This window comes from Sitophilus oryzae, unplaced genomic scaffold (assembly GCF_002938485.1).
Source record: "Sitophilus oryzae breed Bouriz unplaced genomic scaffold, Soryzae_2.0 scaffold_179_pilon_pilon, whole genome shotgun sequence".
Lineage (NCBI taxonomy): Eukaryota > Metazoa > Arthropoda > Insecta > Coleoptera > Curculionidae > Sitophilus > Sitophilus oryzae.
Genome location: NW_022146501.1, coordinates 9,754,620 through 9,776,817, shown reverse-complemented (window position 1 = coordinate 9,776,817; position 22,198 = coordinate 9,754,620). Strand labels below are relative to the sequence as shown.

At 29.8% G+C, this 22,198-nt stretch overlaps 3 protein-coding genes and 1 non-coding gene across 4 annotated transcripts in view; 2 read left to right on the top strand and 2 right to left on the bottom strand.

Moving 5' to 3' along the window:
- Window positions 1–481: 481 nt before the first annotated feature.
- Window positions 482–12,128, bottom strand: LOC115882664 (programmed cell death protein 2-like). Its single transcript, XM_030900856.1, has 8 exons — window positions 11,934–12,128; window positions 11,585–11,754; window positions 11,386–11,531; window positions 11,183–11,323; window positions 8,257–8,471; window positions 2,750–2,870; window positions 2,300–2,423; window positions 482–826 (listed from the first exon to the last, which is right to left on the bottom strand). Exons 1-8 carry the CDS (start codon window positions 12,039–12,041, stop codon window positions 565–567), a joined length of 1,287 nt encoding a protein of 428 aa, XP_030756716.1. The 5' UTR covers window positions 12,042–12,128; the 3' UTR covers window positions 482–564.
- Trnad-guc lies at window positions 8,524–8,595 on the bottom strand. Its single transcript has one exon. It is a non-coding gene; the product is annotated as a tRNA-Asp (tRNA).
- On the top strand, window positions 9,436–10,739 carry LOC115882665 (mitochondrial folate transporter/carrier-like). The gene is made up of 3 exons (XM_030900857.1): window positions 9,436–10,029; window positions 10,086–10,297; window positions 10,382–10,739. The coding sequence occupies exons 1-3, from the start codon at window positions 9,587–9,589 to the stop codon at window positions 10,657–10,659; spliced, it is 933 nt and encodes a 310-aa protein (XP_030756717.1). The 5' UTR covers window positions 9,436–9,586; the 3' UTR covers window positions 10,660–10,739.
- A 6,438-nt stretch (window positions 12,129–18,566) lies between the features above and the next one.
- The window catches only part of LOC115882661 (protogenin B-like), a 106,164-nt gene continuing 102,532 nt past the window's right edge, over window positions 18,567–22,198 (top strand). The window contains exon 1 of the mRNA XM_030900852.1: window positions 18,567–18,762. Coding sequence (XP_030756712.1) covers window positions 18,696–18,762 — 67 coding nt within the window. The 5' untranslated portion in view covers window positions 18,567–18,695. The remainder of the gene's footprint in view (window positions 18,763–22,198) is intronic.

Here is a 22,198-nt window from a genome sequence, read left to right as displayed (position 1 = left end):
TATAGGATCTTCTTTCGATGCGCAGTAGTGAACACAACGGGTATCGGCAGCCAGCCAGTATGCTGTTCCAGAGGCATAGTCAAAGAGCCAGACGTTTTAAAATCTTTCTCGAAAACGTTGCTAGCTCTTAGACTATTAACTGTTGACAAGTTTTTATGTTAATTTTTAATAAATAATACTATAGTAAACAAAGATTATCAGTAATGAATTTTTAAAAGGTCACTGTGACGTCACTTTTTTTCAATCATATCGTACATTTAACTACTAATCCATATTTATTTTAAGTATTAATATCGCTAAAATTAGGTATTAAAGTGCTTTTGGCGGTATATCAGAAGTTTTTTCTTATTTATTTAACATATTTCAGAAAAATATGAACTTAAAAGTCGTATTTAATATAAAGAATAATCAACTAAAAAATGAATAAATATAATTTTAAGCGTTACATCAATGGAACCTAAAAACTAAAATAAAATAATGTAACAGAAAAATAAAAAGTATATTTCTATAAAACCAAAACAACAAATATCAATAAAGCATAAAAACAAATAAAAATAAATATCATTACAAATTTTCCCTCTGTACAAAAACAATTTCTTCCTTAAAATAATCATTGCTAGACCAACAGCTCTTCTTACAGGTATAAACCAGCACAGTACCAAAATCTAGCCTAGTTTGCTGGGTGGTATCGCAAACTAGCCAAAGTTTGGATATAATCGTCGGTACCAGTTGAAACTCGAACGTCAAATCTCCTTGACAATGTTGGCAGTACTTCAAGGGTTCTTGAAGGGAGTGTAGAAATAGTGGAGTACCTCCACGATCGTACCTATATTGATAGTTATGTAGATTTTACTTGTAAAACTATTAAAAAATAAAAGCTACCATAAAGCATAAAGTCCATTATTTAGTAAACTCTAACCATTCAAAAAAAAGAAATTTTGAAAAGTATAAAAGGGATTAACAATTATAAAACAAGCAAAAATTTTTACAAAGAGTGCATTTTTCCCAAAATGTTAAAGCAAAAAAGTTTTTCCTCTTGTAAAGATAATCAGAGGATATACTGTATACAGGGTGTTTCAAAAAACATGTGCCATCCCTCGTGGGGAGATTGTGCACGTAAAAATAAGATTTATTTTTTATATCAACATAGGTCCGATTCTGCTTTGTTTCGTAGCTACAGGGTGTTAAAGTCTTAATATTTTTTTCATTTATTATAATTTTCTTTCAAGTCCTTTTAGCGTTTTGAATGAAATTTTGAGGGTAAAGTTACTATAAATGTGACATATTTTAATGCTAAAAAAGTGTCGACATATTCCCCAGGGACGTGCATATGGGTTATCACTGGAATATTTTTCTAAAAAAAGCATGTACGTCACTGACTTTTTTTTCTCTTGTTAGCAAAATAGTGTAAGCAGTTTAATGCCGATTAAAAGTTGTGTCTTGATTTTTTGTTGATTTCGGACTCCTGGATGAGATAACTGCCATTTTATTAATTTGTCTTGATTCAAGTCTAATAGCAACCTTTAAAAAAAATTAATATCAATAACTTGCGAAAGTTTTAAATAACTACTCATTGATTCCTCATCAAAAAATATGAAAAAAAGTTTCTATAAAATGCATTTGCAGTTCTATAAAATGCGTTTGCATTTCAGTTTCTGCAAATGCAGTTTTAGAGTTACTAAACTGTTAAAACTTTTTAAAATTAGTTTTTTTTTGTAATTATCTTAAATAACACTATTTTTTTATTTGAAATTGCTGTAGGCTGAACTAATAGTAATAATTTTTAATAATAAATTAGGTAAAATATACAATTTATTAATTTTATTTTTATTTTAATTTTACATACGGTAATTAATAAAATTGCGTTTATCTCATCAAGGAGGCCAAATTCGACAAAATATCTAGAGATAACTTTTAATTGACATTAAACGGTCTACACAATTTCGATATCAAAAGAAAAAAAGTCAGTAGTGCACATGTTTTTTTTTGTTTCCAGTGATTACCCATATGTACGTCCCTGAAGAATTTATCGACACTTTTTTAGCATTAAATATGTAGCACCTATAGTAACTTTTACCCTCAAAATTTCATTCGAATCACTAAAAGTACTTGGAAGAAAATTATAACAAATCGAAAGCCTATTAAGTCTTTAACACCCTGTAGCTACGAAACAAAGCAAAATCGGACCTATATTGATATGAAAAATAAATTTTATTTTTACGGGAAGAATCTCTCCACGAGAGATGGTACATGTTTTTTGAAACACCCTGTAAGTATATAAAAATTAATTACTTTTTACCTTAGGATTTGGCCAGGATTTGATTGAATTTTCGAGATGAAATGATGAGATCTCATGTCTCCATGGGCGGGTTTGGCTTGCTCGTATTCTTCCATTGCTAAATTAAGATCACCCTCGCCAGATACTAAAAAATATTAACAAAAATGAATAAATAGCTAAAATAAAATTATATGAAATAGAATATTGGAACAAAAAGGTTTAAGGCTCTAAAGAGATCAGTATTGGATAATTTTGTATTTTTACTGTAATCTTAAAAGTATCTTGTATGATATTTATATTTTAGGTAAATATATAGGTATAAAATTTTATTAAGAATATTTTTAGGTAGTTTACTCATTAAATAAACTATACTTCTGATTTAAATAAGAAAAAATGTGTGAAATTTTTGGCACTATCAGGTCATTTTGTGTGTTATTATTTTATTTATTGATGATTAGTGTTTTAATTTACCTCCACTGTTATTAGTCCTTCTTTGGTGACCTTCTGATTCACTAAAATCGCCATTAGCCTGTTGGTAATTTGTCAATAGCTCTTTTACATGATTGTCGCCAACTGAACCAGAAGAATTACTCTAAAAATTGCCAAAAAAAATCAATAAAAATCGACTTTGATCGATGAATCCCATTCAAATCGGAATATCGATTCTTAAAAAATCTTAAATAATGTGTTTATTTTTGTAAAGTGTCATGCCCTCTAACGGACAAACTAAGCACTTTTTTAAGAGGTAAAAGGTAAATTGTGTCCAATGAACTTATATTGAATCCAAAAATAAGTAGTAGTTCTATGCATGTTCTATGTCCACCTTTGAATAAGAAGATTAAGGAAGGAGCATATCAAAAATCTTAGGTACACCGCGATGGGCCTTAAATATGGCCGACTTAAATTCCGGTTTATCAGTGCCGTTCTAATTTTATTTAAAAAATGTAAAACTATGATGTAGGGTAGGTGTGGGGTAGGCTCAATAATTTGTTATTTTATTTTACGTTGTGAATAAATGTTGGTAGTTATTAAAATTGTTATAAAAATATATAATTCTAATAAAAATAGATAAGTTATAATAAGTATTTATTAACACAAACATCCGATACGCTACTGAAGCAGGTAAGTCAAATTAACGTATCAAAATTCTTTGACATCTGATCTTTGACAAGTAGTAAATAAAAGCTAAAATGCAAGAAAATACATAATTTAGTTAATTTAAGTGAATTTCATAAATGATCGGTTTACTACACGTATGTATATTATATAGTCACTTACTAGCGAAAAGTTGTTCCATTATTTCACTCAATTTTTGCCGAGATCTACCGCACGCTACACAACCAACTATTTTAGAGTCTTTTTCGATAAATCGCGATAATGTCACTGTTAATTTAAGTTCTGCCACAATTTCCATCTAGATTTACTACCCTTATACAACTATCAGTAGTAGAATAAATAATAAATAACATAAAATAAGCTCCGCAAAGACTGAGAAATCCACAAAATTTCAAATCAAATTCAAATGTGTCAAATGAATCGTCAAACAGAACTGTCAAGAATCCCCACCCTAGAGAGCTTTTATGGTGGCTTTTCCGCCCACCATGCATGAATACATGGATAGCATTATGCTCCTTCCTTAGTCTTCTTATTCAAAGATGTCCACCGAATATTTAGACAATCTGTATTAGGGTGATTCAAAAAAAAAATTCTTGCAAACAGGCTCAAAAGTTTCAATTTGACGCAAAAAGATACCCCTTAAAATTTGAGCCCTTAATATTAATATTAAGACTGCCCACATCACGTTTTTCCATTTTCCATAAGAATACCATGGAAAAATGTTGTTCTGCACCTCATGAATTTTATTGCTAGCCTGTCATGTGTCATAAAAAAGATTATTTTGTAGAGACAACTAAATTTAAGATAAACATGAATTTTTGGGTGATTTGTGCCAATAAAACCATTAAATTTGCTGTAATGCATCAAAAACCTTAAAATTTGCGATGAATTGACCTTTGGCCTCAAATAACTCTTAAACTATTAGGTTTCTCGAAAAATCAGAAGAGACCTTTATTGTTGAACGTTCAATTCTCTACTAAAATAAAATTCATAAGGTGCAGAACAAAATTGTACCATGATATTCTTATGGAAAATAGAAAAACGTGATGTGGGCAGTCTTAATATTAAGGGCTCAAATTTTAAGCGGTATCTTTTTACGTCAAATTGAAACTTTTCAACCTGTGTGCAAGAACATAAAAAAATATTTTTTTGAATCACCCTATGTGTATACAGAAAATTAATTAAGGAGAAAATCTGTGGTACTAAGGCAAAACCCGATATGTTAACATTATCTCCCTATTGAGATATTAAACACAGAAATCGCCTTTTTTGAAGTAACACTTCTTTCCGCGCGGTGGAAGTAAAGATTCAAGGCCCTGACACACGAGATAGCGAGACGGCCGTGACACACGAGCTAGTGGTAACGGCTCAGAAATACGTAGTGACGCGACGTGTATTTGTGAGCAGTCCACGTCTTTATCAAAAATATTGATATTTTAATGCAAATTTCGTGAGAGTGAATCAAATTATTTATTATTTATTAGTATAAAACTATTTATTACACGTAAAAAAACTAATTTTCACGCGGAAAAAAATATTTGTTACAAGTAAAAACTATTTTTCACGCGTAAAAAACTATTTGTTACAAGTAAAAACTATTTTTCACGCGTAAAAACTGTTTTTACGCGTAAAAAACTGTTTTTTACGCGTAAAAAACTATTCTTAACGCGTATAAAACTATTTGTTACAAGTAAAAAACCAATTTTCACACGTAAAAAAACTATTTGTTACAAGTAAAACCTATTTTTCACGCGTAAAAACTATTTTTAACGCGTAAAAAACTATTTTTTACGCGTAAAGAACATTTTTAACGCGTGTAAAACTGTTTGTTACAAGTAAAAACTAATTTTCACACGTAAAAAAACTATTTGTTACAAGTAAAACCTATTTTTCACGCGTAAAAACTATTTTTACGCGTAAAAAACTATTTTTTACGCGTAAAAAACTATTTTTAACGCGGATAAAACTGTTTGATACAAGTAAAAAACTAATTTTCACACGTAAAAAAACTATTTGTTACAAGTAAAACCTATTTTTCACGCGTAAAAACTATTTTACGCGTAAAAAACTATTTTTTACGCGTAAAAACTATTTTTAACATGTATAAAACTGTTTGTTACAAGTAAAAAACTAATTTTCACACGTAAAAAAACTATTTGTTACAAGTAAAACCTATTTTTCACGCGTACAAAAACTATTTTTTACGCGTAAAGAACATTTTTAACGCGTATAAAACTGTTTGTTACAAGTAAAAAACTAATTTTCACACGTAAAAAAACTATTTGTTACAAGTAAAACCTATTTTTCACGCGTAAAAACTATTTTACGCGTAAAAACTATTTTACGCGTAAAAAACTATTTTTTACGCGTAAAAAACTATTTTTAACACGTATAAAACTGTTTGTTACAAGTAAAAAACTAATTTTCACACGTAAAAAACTATTTGTTAAACCTATTTTCTAAAAAAATCTGTAAAACCTATTTTTCATGCGTAAAAAACTATTTTTTACGCGTAAAAAACTATTTTTAACGCGTATAAAACTGTTTGTTACAAGTAAAAAACTAATTTTCACACGTAAAAAAACTATTTGTTACAAGAAAAACCTATTTTTCACGCGTAAAAACTATTTTACGCGTAAAAAACTATTTTTTACGCGTAAAGAACTATTTTTAACACGTATAAAACTGTTTGTTACAAGTAAAAAACTAATTTTCACACGTAAAAAAACTATTTGTTACAAGTAAAACCTATTTTTCACGCGTAAAACCTATTTTTCACGCGTATAAAACTGTTTGTTACAAGTAAAAAACTAATTTTCACACGTAAAAAAACTATTTGTTACACGTAAAAAGCTATTTTTTACGAGTAAAAAATATATTTTTAATTTATTACTCTTTCAACATTTCAAACTACACTTTTTCAAACGTGTCATTCAAATCCATCAATTTAATAGCTGTTAGTAAGAAATTTAACTTCAAATATCCGCATATAGTGCACACATAATTTTTTAGCCGACCATACCAATAGGTTTGGTAGGCTATTAAGATCGACAAAAAAAAGTTTTTTTAATTTCACTCAAAATGAGTTATTTGGGTCATAAATGGCCTAAATACAAAATATTTTCAGGTGTCTGTCTGTCTGTATGTTCGTCTGTCTGTCTGTCCGTATGTAACACGATAACTCAAAAACAGCTAAACCGATTTTAACCAAATTTGGCACAAAAATACTGTGGCATCCGAGAATCTGGCCATTAGTGAGGGTGGGAGATTGCTAAGGGGGTATGGGAGGGGGTTAAAAAATTTTAAAAATCGTAACTCCAAAATTACAGTAGCTAGCAAAACGCGGTTTTCAATTTAAGATTAGGAATAATATTTGCAACAAAATTTGTAATAACATCAAAATCAGTCAAAGTCGCAGTTTTTGAGATAAAAAAAATTGGAAAAATTCCTTTACTTTGAAACTAAAAGAACTGCCTACCAACTTTTTATAAACATATTTTAGTATGGGCGGCTATACGTGCCTTCCAGCGCCAATTTTTTAAAATGAAACAAGAAGTAAGAATATATATTTTTTATTATCTGACTAAATAAAAAAAAATAAAGCATTGTTATTTAACAGTGGTTATGATATTTTTGACGATATTCAAACTTTTCCGATAAAATGTGTCAAAAATTATAAAAAAAATCAAAATCAATTTTTGATTTTACTAAAGTTGCATACGTAAAAATTATGACTCTTTCTTAAAATTCGTCCACCCCAGCAATAAGAAAAAAAAGCAAAAATTGTGATAGTAGAAAAAATTTGGACAAAATACTATACGATCGAAAAAAAGGCGTCAGAGATGGCTTTGAAATGAAGTCTCTGTCATTTTGTATGTAAAATTATATGCGGAATTTCAATGATCGTCATTTCCAAGCCAACTGGACGACACACATTTTTTTTGTGGATAATACTTAATATTATACCGTATGATCGAATAAAAATGGCGTCAGCAATGGATATGTAATGAAGATCGCTGTCATTTTATATGTAAAATTATATGGGAAATGTCATCGATTGTCATTTCCAAGCCAACTGGACGCCATTTTTTTTCGATCATACGGTATTATTGTATTATTTATTAAAAATTCATATCACATATTAAATAAACCATCTACAAAAATAAAAGGCAACATAAATCAAATTAAGAATTGAAAGGCATTCAAAAACGGATATTTAAAAAATGTATCATATGATCGAAAAAAAACGGCATCAGAGATGGCTGAGAAATGGCAATCGGTAAGAATTTTGGCGAGGTCAAGCTCTAGACGTCATTTACTATATTATAAATAGTCTAAAAATTAACACTAATTACAGAAAGATTAAAAAAGAATAGAACGTTTTCAGACACAGAAATCTATTTCCAAAAAAATCTTTTTTCTCGAATTTTAAACTACACCATTTAAAAATAATTTTTACTCAATATAAAAATAAAGAAGAGCACGAACCAAGTAAATGGCGTCTAGGGCTTGACCTCGCCAAAATTATGAGCCGTCTTTGACGCCGTTTTTTTTTTCGATGGCATAGTATTGAAAAAACTACACATAGAGAAAGGTCAGAGAAATCATATAAAAAGTATGTTTAGAATTTAACTTGGAATCTTAAACTGTAATAATATACAGGGTGTTGTATTTAAAATAACAAAGTTAAGATCTAGTTCCGGTAAAACCGGAAGTAATATTTTAACTAAATAGCAAACAAAAATTAATACATTTCTAAAGTTTAAGATTTAATATGTGTATTTTTGCTATATCAATTGAATTTATTCACACTTGTAGGACATCCTGAATAATAAAAAATAGAACATAAGTTTGCTACTTACGCATGCGTCATCTTCGTCCCAAACCGACATAAAGTACGGTAAAAACGAAACATTTTTTTCTCTACTAACAGCCTCTGGTAATTGTGGAGCTTCATTCAAAATAGCGGCCAAATTCACTTTTGGAACAGTGGGAGTATCTACAGTGATGACTTCCACTTCGTTGCCCTCGATCTCGGCTGTAGCGCCTGGGGAGTGGAGTCTACCCACTGCACCACCTAGGCAATGTATTTTTTAATAAAAAAAGTTAAAAAAAAAATAAAAAAGTTACTCTCCGGCCGGGAATCGAACCCGGGTCTCCCGCGTGACAGGCGGGGATACTTACCACTATACTACCGAAGACTTGTGAAATTTTAGTGTAATCTACTATTTATTTAAGGCAGTAATAGATTTACTTAAAATTTTACAGCATTTTAACCATTGAAAACGGTAAATAAAGGCTTAAATAATCATTTTCTTTGATAAAATAAAACGAAACATTAAATTTCAGCATGGTTATAACCTAAAACCACTTTTAAAATAAAAAACATAAATTTGTTTTTTAAGGAGAAAAAAAACGCTTTTTAAAAATTTAAGAAACTAACTTAAATTTACTAATTCTTCGAACTGCCTTATTAATAGAAATAAACACTAAACAATATCATATTATATAAGTATAAATATTTCAAAAATTTCAATTATTTTATTCATTAAAAACTAAAATAATCAAAGATCATTTTTTTTATGTTCCTGCCTACTTGATCATCTTTTTCTTTCAGAACCCAATAGATATTAAATCTTAACTTTATTGTAGCATAAAATTACTTCTACAATAAAAAATATTGTTGTTTGTATGTTATTTACATCACTTAAAATTAAAATATAAATAGCTGAATTATTGTTAAAAATAAATCAATTATTTTTGTTCAGTTCAAGAGTTCAAATATTTTATTACGAAATGTCAAATCCACATGACCAATGTTGTCAGATCGCAAAAAATTACTATTTGAAAAATCTCAATTTCAATTCAAACACAAAAAACGATCTCTATTTCCTCCAGTATTTAAAGAAAAATGTAATACAATAGAAATATTGCTTTAATTTTACTCCAATAGAAAAACACACCTTTTAAATTTAAAATCATAAAAAACGTGCCAAAAAAAATCTGGATTTACTTGAAAGTAATCTTGGCAACCCTGCAATGATTTCTGATTACAAAAAGTTAACCTCAAAAGATAAAATCGAAACCGATTGAAAACTGAAAATGAATCATTATAAAAATGTAATTTTAACTTAAGAAATAAATACCATGAGTGCTAGATATACATAAATAAGTACCCATCAGGATACTAATATGAGCAGTTTAGTAAACAAACCAACCCCACCAAAGAAAGAACTAAAATTAGCCGATCATGTAAAATACGAACATTTGATCGCAGGCACGACTGCAGGAGTTACTTCAACCCTTATTTTGCATCCTATGGACGTAGTGAAGATTAGGTTCGCTGTAAACGACGGTATACATTCAACCCCAAAATATTCAGGAATATGGAATGCCTTTTCAACCATCTACCGAATGGAAGGCTTCAGAGGGCTTTACAGAGGCGTAACTCCGAACGTTTGGGGTGCCGGAGCCTCTTGGGGGCTGTATTTCCTGTTTTACAACTCGATAAAGAACTTTATACAAGGCGGAAATGTTAATACACCCCTAGGACCAGGTTACCACTTGCTAGCGGCTAGTCAATCAGGTTTGGTTACCTTATTTGTAACAAATCCGATCTGGGTTGTAAAAACCAGGTTAATTTTCACAGATTTTGTATTTTTAATTATGTTTATGCTTTATTTAATTTAAGATTATGTCTTCAAGTTGGCGAAAACCAAAAATACAACGGCACTATAGATTGTTTATCAAAAATATACAAATCTGAAGGTATCGTTGGTTATTATCGAGGTATCTTGCCTGGAGTTTTTGGTGTGTCACATGGGGCTGTTCAATTCATGGTGTATGAAGAAATAAAGAATCAGTATCAATATTTTTATAATAAACCTATTAGTAGTAAATTAGGTAATAATATTATGGGGTGACAATGAAACAATTGCACAGACTGCCATTTTATTGTAATAGTGTGATCAACTATATTTTTTTTAGGAACTCTAGAATATTTACTGTTTTCTGCTGTATCTAAAATAGTAGCAGTGATAACAACTTATCCCTATCAAGTGATAAGGGCGCGATTACAAAATCAACTATATTCCTATGATGGGGCTGTTGACTGTGTTAAGAGAACTTGGAAGTTTGAAGGTTGGCGAGGATTCTACAAAGGTATGGGCACTAACTTGTTGAGAGTAACTCCGGCAACCATGATTACATTTGTTACTTACGAGAACATCTCTCATATGTTATTAAAATACAATAAAAATGTCTAGATTCAAAATTTAGATGACCAATGTAAATAGTTACATATTTTGTGTTTAAATCTAAGCAAAAAGATACTATTTTTAAGTTTTTTGGTTTATTTTTATTCAAGTTCCCCATGTGATATAAAATAAATGGCATCAAAGTAGGCATAGAAATGCCAATTGACAATGAATTTCTGGGGATCAATCTGAAGTGTCAGTTATTAAAAATTGACAAAACATTGTCAGAAACTATAGAGTATGTTACTAGGGTGTGGTTCAAACTTGCAGCATTAAAATAGTTTGAAAAAATGTTGACTATTAATTTTTTTATGTCAATTTTTAATAAATGAAGTCTCTAGGGTTGATCTGACAAAAATTATCATGATTCTCATTTTAAAGGCCACTGTGTCACTGTTTTTTTCTGGATCATACAGTGTTCGAAGTACCTTTGTTATATTTTTTGTTTTAATATTGTTATACTGCTCCCATATCTTTGTTAATAAATACTGTTTTTGTTTATTATTAATTGAATTTTATTTATGCCACTTACCGTATGCGCCATTATTGGCATTTCTCTCATCAATTGATAAACTGTTCAAATTTGAAGAGACTGAGTCTTCCAAACTACCACTTTCTTCGTCATCTGAATTTTTTTCAATAAAATTTGTGATCATATTGCAGTTTTCTTCAGCTGAAACATGATACAACATAAAAGCAAGCTAGAACAATGTTTAAAAAACTTATTTAACTTACGCAAAAATGCATTATTATCATTTGTATCTCCCCAATCGTCTGCTTCAGTACACCAATCAGTACTCTCAAATTTTATACCTCCAGCAGTGGGTTTTTGTGTATCTAAAGCAAAAGATTCTTCTACTTCTACCCGGAAACATTTCCAGCTACAAAGTAAATAAAAAATACAGACTTTTAAAGAGTATTAGAGAATCTTTACCTTTCACTATGATTCCAGCAATTAGGGTGAATGCAGGCGAATAAGTACAGGGTACGGTGGTACCTAGAGCCTTCTAAAGGTGCGTACACTTGAACTACTAACTTAAGTGGCAACTGGCACAACTTACAAGTAAGAAACTTATCAAGTTTGGGAATACTCACAGGCAAGTCCTAAAAATATGAAATAGAACACATCACACTAAGGATAATGGCTCAGAATGAATTAAATGTATATTGTACACTCATATAATAACTAAAATTACAATTATTACCTCACATTAGGTATTAAATGTTTACATTTTCGAATTTTAAATTACTTAAAAAAGCAAATCTGGGTTATGTTTACTTACAGGCTCTCCTCCGATTTTATTTGTGGTATAATTTACTTGTCCCTTATTTTTCTCAGTTATCGGATCATCCTCGAATCCTAATAACACTTTATTCTGATAATATGCCATTATTTCCCTTTGCTTTAAAGGCAAAGCAAATAAATTTAAACACCTTTATTTTTATTGTCTTTTATTTAGCTATATATGCAACCATTAAAACAGAAGATAAAATTATTGATCTCCCGTTTTGATTCATTTATTTTATAATTAATTATTAAAAAATATTCCCTGGTCCCTTGGCCCATCCTTGGCCCTCTGGTGTTATTGAAAGTCCTTGGGTATGTTTTTCAGTACTCCATATATTTATTTATTGAAAAAATATACTCTTTTAAATGATAACAGTTAAAAATTGTACATAAAATTTATTTGATATTTCAAATTATACCATTTTTAAAAAGAAATAATATATTTCTAATACTTTTAATTAAATTTTGATTACCTGTACTATTTATTTTAATTCCAATATTTCTAAATATTTTAAAATCAAATATATTCTTCATCTATTTCGTTGGTTGCATATCGCACATTTATTTTTATTTAAAAATTTAAGATTCCGGAAGTTGTAATAAAAAACTGAAATGATTTAATTTCTTTTAAATTTTAGAATTTATTATACTACCTGCCTGTTTGAACTGGATTTTAAAATAAAGGTATTTTTTTCTAATTAAAATTAGATAACAATTTTATATTAAATAATGTTATAATACATAATTGGAAAATAGATACTATCAAATAATTATGTTGTTTAGCTATTATTCATGAAAGAATTTTAATCTAAATGACATTTGAACTTATAGTTGTAGCTGAAAGTGTTATGTTTCTCTCATATCGCGAATGTAAAATAGACAAATTCTTTTTCCTATTAATTGTAAAATAGTTTTCACGGCGGCTGCGCCGATTTGTATTATGCTAAATTGTGAATGGCGGTCCCGCTAAACAATTTCTCGACGTTGCCAAATCAGACCTATTAAAAATCTTTAAAAAAATCTTGGGCGAATTGATTTGGAATGTGTTATCCGAGATAAATGGGCGATTTGTATTAAGTATTGTTTATTTAACGAGCGTTAATAGTAATAGTGTTTTAAGGATATCATTAATGAAAAGAAATTGTCTTTATCAAAAATTATATACAGGGTGTTCCAAAAATACTTTTGGAAAATTTTATTTTTCAAAAAAGTCCAAAATAACCGAGTTAATTAAGTTTGAAAAAAAAAAATTATTTAAAAAAAAAATTGAGAGCCACAGGATTTTTTCTGTATTTGCTTCCTTTTTAAGTGCCGTAACCATAGAGTAAAGCCCTAATCATGGCAAAATCAGAGATTAAGAAATTATACCGTGGTAAAGTTTGCGGTGTTCTAAAAAGGCAGTTCTAAAAAGTTTTTCTAAAATATACAGGAAAATTTAAAAGAAAATGCACGATTTTCAACATTTTTTTTTGCGGAAAAAACCTCCTAGACGTGTTAATTTAGACGACATATACCACCCCTAAAAATATTTGCACTTATTTAAGACTAACCCTGTATTTTGTACAGGGATCAAAAAAGTGTGGGCGGGCGAGTAATTTTTTTAAATGGAATATGTAATTTCCATTTTATTGCATTTTTTTAAGTCCTTTCCGATTATTTTACATAATCCTAGGAAATCATTAAAGTGGTTTTGAGAATAACAGAAATAAATTAATAAATAAAAAAAATGCACCATAAATGTAATAATTAAAGTAATACTAACTGACGTTATGAAATCACAACAACGCTCGGTATATACTACAGTTGGTTTGTTCTTACTTTATTCTAAATATTTTACTAGTAAATTGTACAGGGTGGTCAAAATTTCATGTCAAAATTGATAAAATATAAAGTAATTTTTCGTTTTTTTTAATGGAACACCCTATACAGGGTGAGTCTTAAATAAGTGCAAATATTTTTAGTGGTAGTATATTTCAACCCCAGAAACACGTCTATAAGTTTTTTTTACAATTTTTTTTTAAATTTGGTATTTTAAAAAAAATGGAGTTTTTTAATTTTTAGTTAAAAACATAATATCTTCATAATATGGCAACATAGGTAGTAGATTAAATTTAAAACCTGCAACATTCATTCCAGTGGCCCCGTATATTTATGAAAGTACCGCATTATTGAAAGAAACGGCGTCCAGTTGGCTGGGAAATGACGATCGATGACATTTCCCACATCAATTTACATATGTATAAAATGACAGTGTACTTTCATAGATTATTAACACCCTGTATATTACTTTTTAGAATGAATTCTTTTTAAGTTAGAGAAATAAACTTTACTAAAAAATGTTATTGCCTTCTTAAATTTATACAGGGGTGCCAAAAATTGCTGATCTATTTTAAGGATTTATTTTATATAAAAACTTCGGTATTTCAAATGCAACACCCTGTATATTTTTAAACAAATCAAAGCAGATTCAAATGCTCTTTCAAACTATATTAGGGTTTCCTATACCTATCTAGCTCAGATTTTGAATAAAGAGCCATTTTTCAATAAAATGGCAACCAAGAGGGTTAGTGTCGTCATGGCAAGTTTCTACTGACAATTAGGAGCTATTTTCAATAGCGATGGGAACTATCGAATGAATTAGAGTATCGAATGGTTACTGAATGAATGATTTCAACTATCGAATGGTTTTATTCGAATAAAATCATTCATTCATTTGTATACTAAAGCATATGTAACAACCTCGCCGTGCGACTAAATGGTTATAGTTGAGCCACGACTATCGAATGCTTTTGATAAATGAAATTTAGTATTCGTTTGATTTTTGTGTGTGTCAGTGCATTATTAGTTCTTCCAAATTTTTATAACTTCACCTTATAAATACTGTGCTATTTTTGCGTTTATTAAAATATTTAAAATACTAAAATAGTAGTTTTTTTTAATTGACGTTTTTGTGAGTGTGCAGGTGTCAAAATTTTTCCGAAAATTTGTGTGATTTTCCGTAACCCGATCTTTCAATTATTTTATTTTATATGGTATATATGGTCTATTTTTTAATGGGAAATTTTGAGAAGTAGCAATTTTTAAGAGAGATGAGATGAACTTGAAGTTTTACACGTGCCAATTAAAAAAAAAAAGTTAACGATGTTTGTATTTTGTTTATGCTAATTCTCTTACATGTAGTTTTTTGCGAAGAAATATTTCATTTATTTTTTAAAGTAAATGCCAGTAAAAGTAAATATTATTTTTAAATAATAATATAAAGTACCTAATATAAATAATTTTGATTTCTAATTTTTCATTTATATTTTCCTTCCATTACACTGCATGCTTAGAAAATTAATAAAAAATGTTTATATTTCATGATTTTAAAGTTTGTTGTTAATATAACAAATTAGCTCTGTAATTATTATTATTTAATAAACCAAGGATGCCAAAAAATTTAAAGACTATATTATTTTTAAATAGGATCTAATATAAATAATTTTGACATCTAATTTGTTGTTTATATTTTGCTACTACGTAAAAAAAATGTTTATATTAAATTATTTTAGATTTTGTTGTTAATAGGTATAACAAATTATTACTGTTATTATTATTTTTATTAAACCAGTGTTTGTTTAAAAACATTAAAAATCATTTTCCTACATCCAAAATATTTTATTATCTAACCTAACCTAACCTAACCTAACAACAGAATATTAATAAAAAAATGCAAAATATATAGACATACTATCCCTAACTAACTAAAGCCAAACAATAATATTCTTTGCTAATATCAACTAATACCAATATATGGCAACAGCGCCCTTCATAATGTATTTTTTGTGTAAATACTAGCACCTCAATAAAAAAAATAATGTGTCCTTATCTTTATATGGCTCCGCAAAAAATCAAAGATGCCGGCTTCTTTCTAGCATTGCCACCGACCGCTGTCGGGTTTCTCGGAAAGAAACCTACGTCGCCGGGCGACAACTAAAATCCAGTTAATATTTTATTATAATCGATCCTGACGAATAAATGAATTTCATAAAAGAATGAATTTTATAAATGAATGGTTTTTGCTGCCGAATTACTAGAATACAATATTTCAAGACAGATGACGCACCTATTCGATAATTTTTGTTCGAATAGTTTTCAACGAATGTTTTTTTACTAGCTATCGAATTATTCGAATGAATTGCAACTATCGAATGTTTCGATAGTATTCATTCGATAGTTCCAACTACTAATTTTCAAAATCAAAATTAGGTTATAAACTTTATTTATTTAAATTTATACCAGTTTACTTTTATTTAATTTACCTACAATAACTTTAATAAATAAATATTTATTAAATATGTACCTATTTGTTATTCTATCAAGAAAAACGAACTGAAAAAAAAAACTAAAGTAAACTGGTATAAATTTAAATAAAGTCCATAAACTAATTTCGATTTTGAAAATAGCTCCTATAATGGTCACTAGAAAATTGCCATGGCGACACCAGCCATCTTGATTGCCATTTTATTGAAAAATTGCTCTTTATTCAAAATCTGAGCTAGATAGATATAGGAAACCTCAATATAGTTTGAAAGAGCGTTTGAATCTGCTTCGATTTGTTGTAAAAAATACAGGGTGTTCCATTTGAAATAACGAAGTTTTTATATAAAATAAATCCTTAAAATAGATTAGCAATTTTTGGTACCCTTGTATAAATTCAAGGAGGCAATAACATTTTTCAGAAAAGTTTATTTCTCTACCTTTAAACTCAGCACAAGAATTAATTCTGAAAAGTAATGTACAGGGTGGTCGAAATTGGTCTGTTTTAACAGAGAAACCCTATTTCCTGACTAGATAGCGGAATAATAAAATTTTGTAAAAACGTCCTTAATGCACTTTTTTGAGCACAATCCAGTGGCGTAGTCAGTTTTTTTCTATACTTGCTCTTTTTGTCAGATATAATAAAAAATATAATTTTTTAAATGGAAATCATAGTTGGCTATGAACTTAAAAAAATGCTGAGGTTTAACCCTTTCCAACAATATAAAGTTATGGGTATTTAATTCTAAGAATGAGAGAAATATTAGGTTTTTTTATCTTTGTATCGAAGCGGGCCTTGATTTTGTGTTGACTTAGTTGCCTAATTATTTTTATCACAATTTAATATTCTATATTATTATTTATCCGCATAATTAAAGACTTTTGATAAGGTAATGTGAACTATTAAATGGAGAATTTAGAGAGAATCGGATTGGAACAAGGGGCCCCATATCTTAGCGTGCTAGGTCCTGTGATTTTACTTCTTTCGACTTCTTAAGGGGAAAATTAAAAGACGAATCATTGGGACGAGAGAAGAATTGCAGAAGGCTACTAGACAAGCTCTTGGACTTATCACACCAGTTCGCTGTAATATATCGCTGTAACTCTGTGCGCAAAAGATGTTTATTCAACAAGGTGGTGCTCTGTTTGAACATCTTAGATGATTTTTTTTAGAAAACTATATTCGTCACCCCAAAAATAGTCTTTTTAGTTATGTTTTTTGTTTTTTTTAAGGCCCACTTCGATACAAAGATAAAAAACCCAATATTTCTCTCATTCTTAGAAATAGATACCCATAACTTTATATCGTTGGAAAGGGTTAAACGCCAGCATTTTTTTAAGTTCATAGCCAACTATAATTTCTATTTAAAAAATTATATTTTTTATTATTTGTAACAAAAAGGGCAAGCATAGAAAAAATCTGACTACGCCACTGGATTGTGCTTAAAAAAGTGCCTTAAGAACGTTTTTACAGAATTTTATTATTCCGCGAAATAAAAAAGTTATGGAGAATTTTCCAAATGGTAAAAAAATCAAAAAGACCTCGTATCTCAGTTGGTAGTGAAAATATCAACAGGCGGTTTATGCCATTAAACGTGTCTCAGAAATCGAGCCCATGACATCTATGTCGGTTTTGCTCTATCTAGTCAGGAAATAGGTTTTCTCTGTTAAAACAGACCAATTTTGTGTGTGTGTGTGTGTGTGTGTGACCACCCTGTACAAGGTGTTAATAATCTATTTTATTGTAGCATGCATATTTAAATATCTTTAAATATCTCGAAAACCAAAGCTTGTAAACATATTTAACCCTCGCATTGAATGCCTTTTTTGGGCTCAAGAATCCAAATATGAAATAAAATACGGGATGTTCTATAAGAAAAAATATAACTTTGGTGTGGATCTTAGTTCTGACATACCCTGTACATTTCAAAATAATTTTAAATTATGCACATTGCCTCCCCACATATACCCATAAAATATTTTGTTTCTACATTTTTCCGTTTTCGTATAACGAGGTGAATGGGGTGTGCCACTCTGTATTATTATTACTATATATTACTATTCCATAGTGATTTTCCATTTTGAAACAGAAATCTAGAATTATGTAACAATAAAAACAATTAGCATGGGTATTATGGGTGTGTCATCACTTTATACATATCGTAAATAAACTTAAATAGTTATTAATTCATTGACCGCAATATCACAATAAATATTTCCCCAAACCTACCGAAGAATTCCCAACTCCGACAACGCCGCCACCAATTTCCATCGCTTCCCCAGCGTTCCGCCAACATCGCCAGTGTAGTTCCGAGTTGCGTCACGCGCTGGTTTCCCCTCGCGGTGCGTGCGTTCCTCAATTCCCGTGTGTCGTGTGCGTTTTTATCGCTTTTTCTTCCCTGATTATAATCGGCCGTTCCGTTCCCAGTGTCTACCGCTCCCAAATGACTACTCATTTATGGCTATGCGAACATTTCAACTCTGCCTTGTGTTTGCAGTAGGATATTTCGTTCAGCGAGCCTCAGGTAACGTTTGAAAACAAGTGCCCAACAGCAGCAGCTTTGTATACATTATTCAACATGGCGGTTGTTGTTTGTTATGTGTGTGTGGTGTTACGTTGCGTCCGATTTCCGGGGTTTTTTACCTCGCGACTCGCTCAAAACACTTTCCATCGGGTTCTATGCAAAGAACCGGATCGTTTCCAGCTTAAAATCGACCTCTATCGGTCAAGCACCGAGCTGTCAACTCGAAAACAAGGCTTTTTTACCTGAATATCCGTGTGTGTTTATCTACGACGTAAGGCTTATGTTGTGTGTGGCCAGTGATTTACGCACATAGCGCGCTTCTCCCAAACAGGAAGTAGCGTAATACCTGTTGTTAATTAATTGATACGCAATAACAATGTGTTTGCGTAATTATTTTGGGTTGATGAACGCTGGGTTTGACTAGGAAAATCCTGGTTTTCGTGCAATTTATCGCCTTGTTTACTAAACAAAACATAAATCAATGGTACTGGCGTGGGAAATGGTCATTTTTATGTTTTATTTCTGGTATTTTTATATATTTCTGATCATAATTATTGTTTACGATTTATTTTTAGGTATTTACGTACCTAATAGGGAGGTACTGTAGTATACCGGTACTGTTTATTTATTTTTTATTAAAAATGTTACGGGTTTAAAATATTTCAAAAATGATTTAAATTTTATTTTAAATATCGTCTTTGACAAAGTAATTCAGTGTTTATCGCTATCAAAAAACTATAGTCGAAGAAACCAAATAAAATAAAACCAATCTCAAATAAAAAACCCATTGGTACTTAGGTATTTATTAAAGCAAAATTTATGTATAGCTCAGCCTATTTGTAGGTACTAAATTTATTAATACATATTTATTATAAGCGAGATTTATAAGTTTATACCTATTATATTTATTAAATAATTATTAGTTTATTGACAGGGGCGGATACAGGAATTTATTTTAGGGGGGGGCCAAAATAAAAAGTAATGTAGAATATGCTTTTTAGGGTGCCATTTTTAACCCAAAAGCCTAATATTTAACACAATTTACAGGTTTTAGGGGGGCCTGGGCCCCCCCTCTGTATCCGCCACTGTTTATTGATATTGCTTAAATATTTTTCAGTTTTTTACTGTTTGAGATATATCTCTCTACCTAATTAAATATGAATATGAATGAATATTTATTTGTTGAAATAGCCTTTTCTTCAAAACTAATCATATTACAATTCTCTAAATTGCTTGATGTATACAAGGTAATTCAAAACTAGACAAGATTTTTTCCGCATTGGCGTGTATGATCACAGGTATGATCGAAAAAAACGGCGTCCAATTGGCTGGGAAATGATAATGACATTTCCAATATAAATTTACATATAAAATGACAGCGATCTTGATTTCATAGCCATCGCTGACGCCGTTTTTATTCGATCATACGGTATTTAATATGAACCCCCTATTTTTTATAATAAATCAACTGAATCCATCTTTATGTATTGTTAAGCAGTCCCTAAAGGTACTCAAATTCGATATTTTTTTAATAATCAGTTATTTTAAAATAAAACACAATATTTATCATCCTGTATACTTTTATTAATAGGCGATTGTCAAAAGTGTATTAAGGCAAATTAAGTAATTGCACTATGATTTTTTTACTTGACAAATTAATAAGTATGATTTGTTTTGCTTGTGTAGTTGAAAATATGAAAATAATTCTTAAATGCCATTAATTTGAATAAAAAAATAAAAACTAACTAAGCGTCTTTTAATTTATATGATAAAATACAGGGTGTTTCATTTGAAATAAAATTAAGATTAATTAATAATAAGAAATCGAGTTTAGACTCTGTGTACAGGGTGTCCCATTTTTGTGTGTTTTTTTTTTGTTTATGAATACAAAGATGCGGTTTTCGCTTTTCGCATCGTTTTGCTTACTTCTATGGAACTAAAGATCCTACACACAGATTTGTCCTAGCCTTCTTGTTTTCTGAAATACAGGGCGTATTTGAAAATGTCGCATCTTATATACCGGGTGCGTCTCAAAAGTATAGAGACCTTATAACTTTTTTATTTTTTCAAATAAAAAACGAGATTTGGTATTTTAGTATAAAATGACATAAATTGGAATTGATTGACGTATTCAATTGTTTTGGGTCACTGTTTCACCGGAAATGACTACAACTTTTGATTTTTAAATGACACCCTCGGTGTTTTTTACTTTATTCGATAGAAAATGACACTTATGATATGAAAATGACACACATATGTCAACTTCTCGCTTAAAAAAAAATTGAATTTTAAATTTCAATCTAGAGTGCCATATGGCTATGTTAAAAACACTAACTTTTTAATCAAGGAGCTTTGGAAAAATAGATTTGATCGTCTTATGTTTTTAGTTTTTTAGTGTCTTGTCCTGGCAGGTTTAAAAATGGTATTTTTAATAATATCTCAATTTTTTCAAATAGAACGAGAGTGGCTCATTGGCATATTTTTTGGAAAAAGCATTTTTTACGAATAATTTGGTACCACACACCTGGTATTTCGAGTCAAATTGTTGTTCTGAACCGCATGTTACAATTTCAAATAAACCATATGCGGAAATGTCAAAAGTTGACATATAATATCTCATTCTATTCAGAGGGTGATTTTCTATCAAATAAAGTAAAAAAATACCGAAGATGCTATTTAAAAATTAAAAGTTGCAGTCATTTCCGGTGAAACAGGAAGTGACCGAAAACAATTGAATATATATGTACAGGGTGGATCAAATTCGGTGCTTTTAAATGGAAACATCCTTTTCTATAGGAGATAGACGAAAACTAATAACGGTGTCTGGAGCTCAATTTTCACCAAAACCTGATGGTGAAAACCGCACATCAATATCTGTTACCGTTTCGGAGTTACGGGGTGTTTTTCATAATTTTTAACAAATCGCTGTAATTTTTTTGCTATGGAAAATTTTGTATTTCTATGAAAACATTTCCAAAGCACCTTTTTACGTAGAATTTAATGGTTTAAGAATAATTTTTTTAAAATTAATAATTTAAGAGTTATCAACAGAAAAATTGATTTTTTATTTGGGACACCCTCTTAATTTTTAATTAACTGAAAAGAATTTAAAATTACCTTTCCAAAAATATAGCACACTTGATATTTTGTTATAATCCCCTTCGAAATACAGAATTTTTAAAAGTTCGCCTCTTTTAACTAGTAGGCTTTGGATCCCTTATTGATGATATGCCCTTAATGGAACTCGAAAACATATTTTTCCAGCAAGACGACGCACCGCCTCTGAACGCTGAAGTTATCAGCAAATTTTTGCAGACAATTTCAAGAATAATTGAATAGCTAACCAAGATCCCAGCCGTTGGCCGTCGAGGCCGCCTGACTCAGTGCCCATGGATCTAATCCTATGGATATATTTGCGGAGTATAAGTATAATCTA

Excerpts from the sequence above, each read along its gene's own strand:
- LOC115882665 (XM_030900857.1), top strand. The coding sequence starts at position 9,587 with ATGAGCAGTTTAGTAAACAAACCAACCCCACCAAAGAAAGAACTAAAA. Across the intron at positions 10,030-10,085 it reads ATCTGGGTTGTAAAAACCAG|ATTATGTCTTCAAGTTGGCG; the intron begins GTTAATTTTCAC and ends ATTTAATTTAAG. Across the intron at positions 10,298-10,381 it reads ACCTATTAGTAGTAAATTAG|GAACTCTAGAATATTTACTG; the intron begins GTAATAATATTA and ends TATTTTTTTTAG.
- LOC115882664 (XM_030900856.1), bottom strand. The coding sequence starts at position 12,041 with ATGGCATATTATCAGAATAAAGTGTTATTAGGATTCGAGGATGATCCG. Across the intron at positions 11,755-11,933 it reads ATAAAATCGGAGGAGAGCCT|GACTTGCCTGTGAGTATTCC; the intron begins GTAAGTAAACAT and ends TCATATTTTTAG. Across the intron at positions 8,472-11,182 it reads TGCCAATAATGGCGCATACG|GTGGTGCAGTGGGTAGACTC; the intron begins GTAAGTGGCATA and ends TACATTGCCTAG.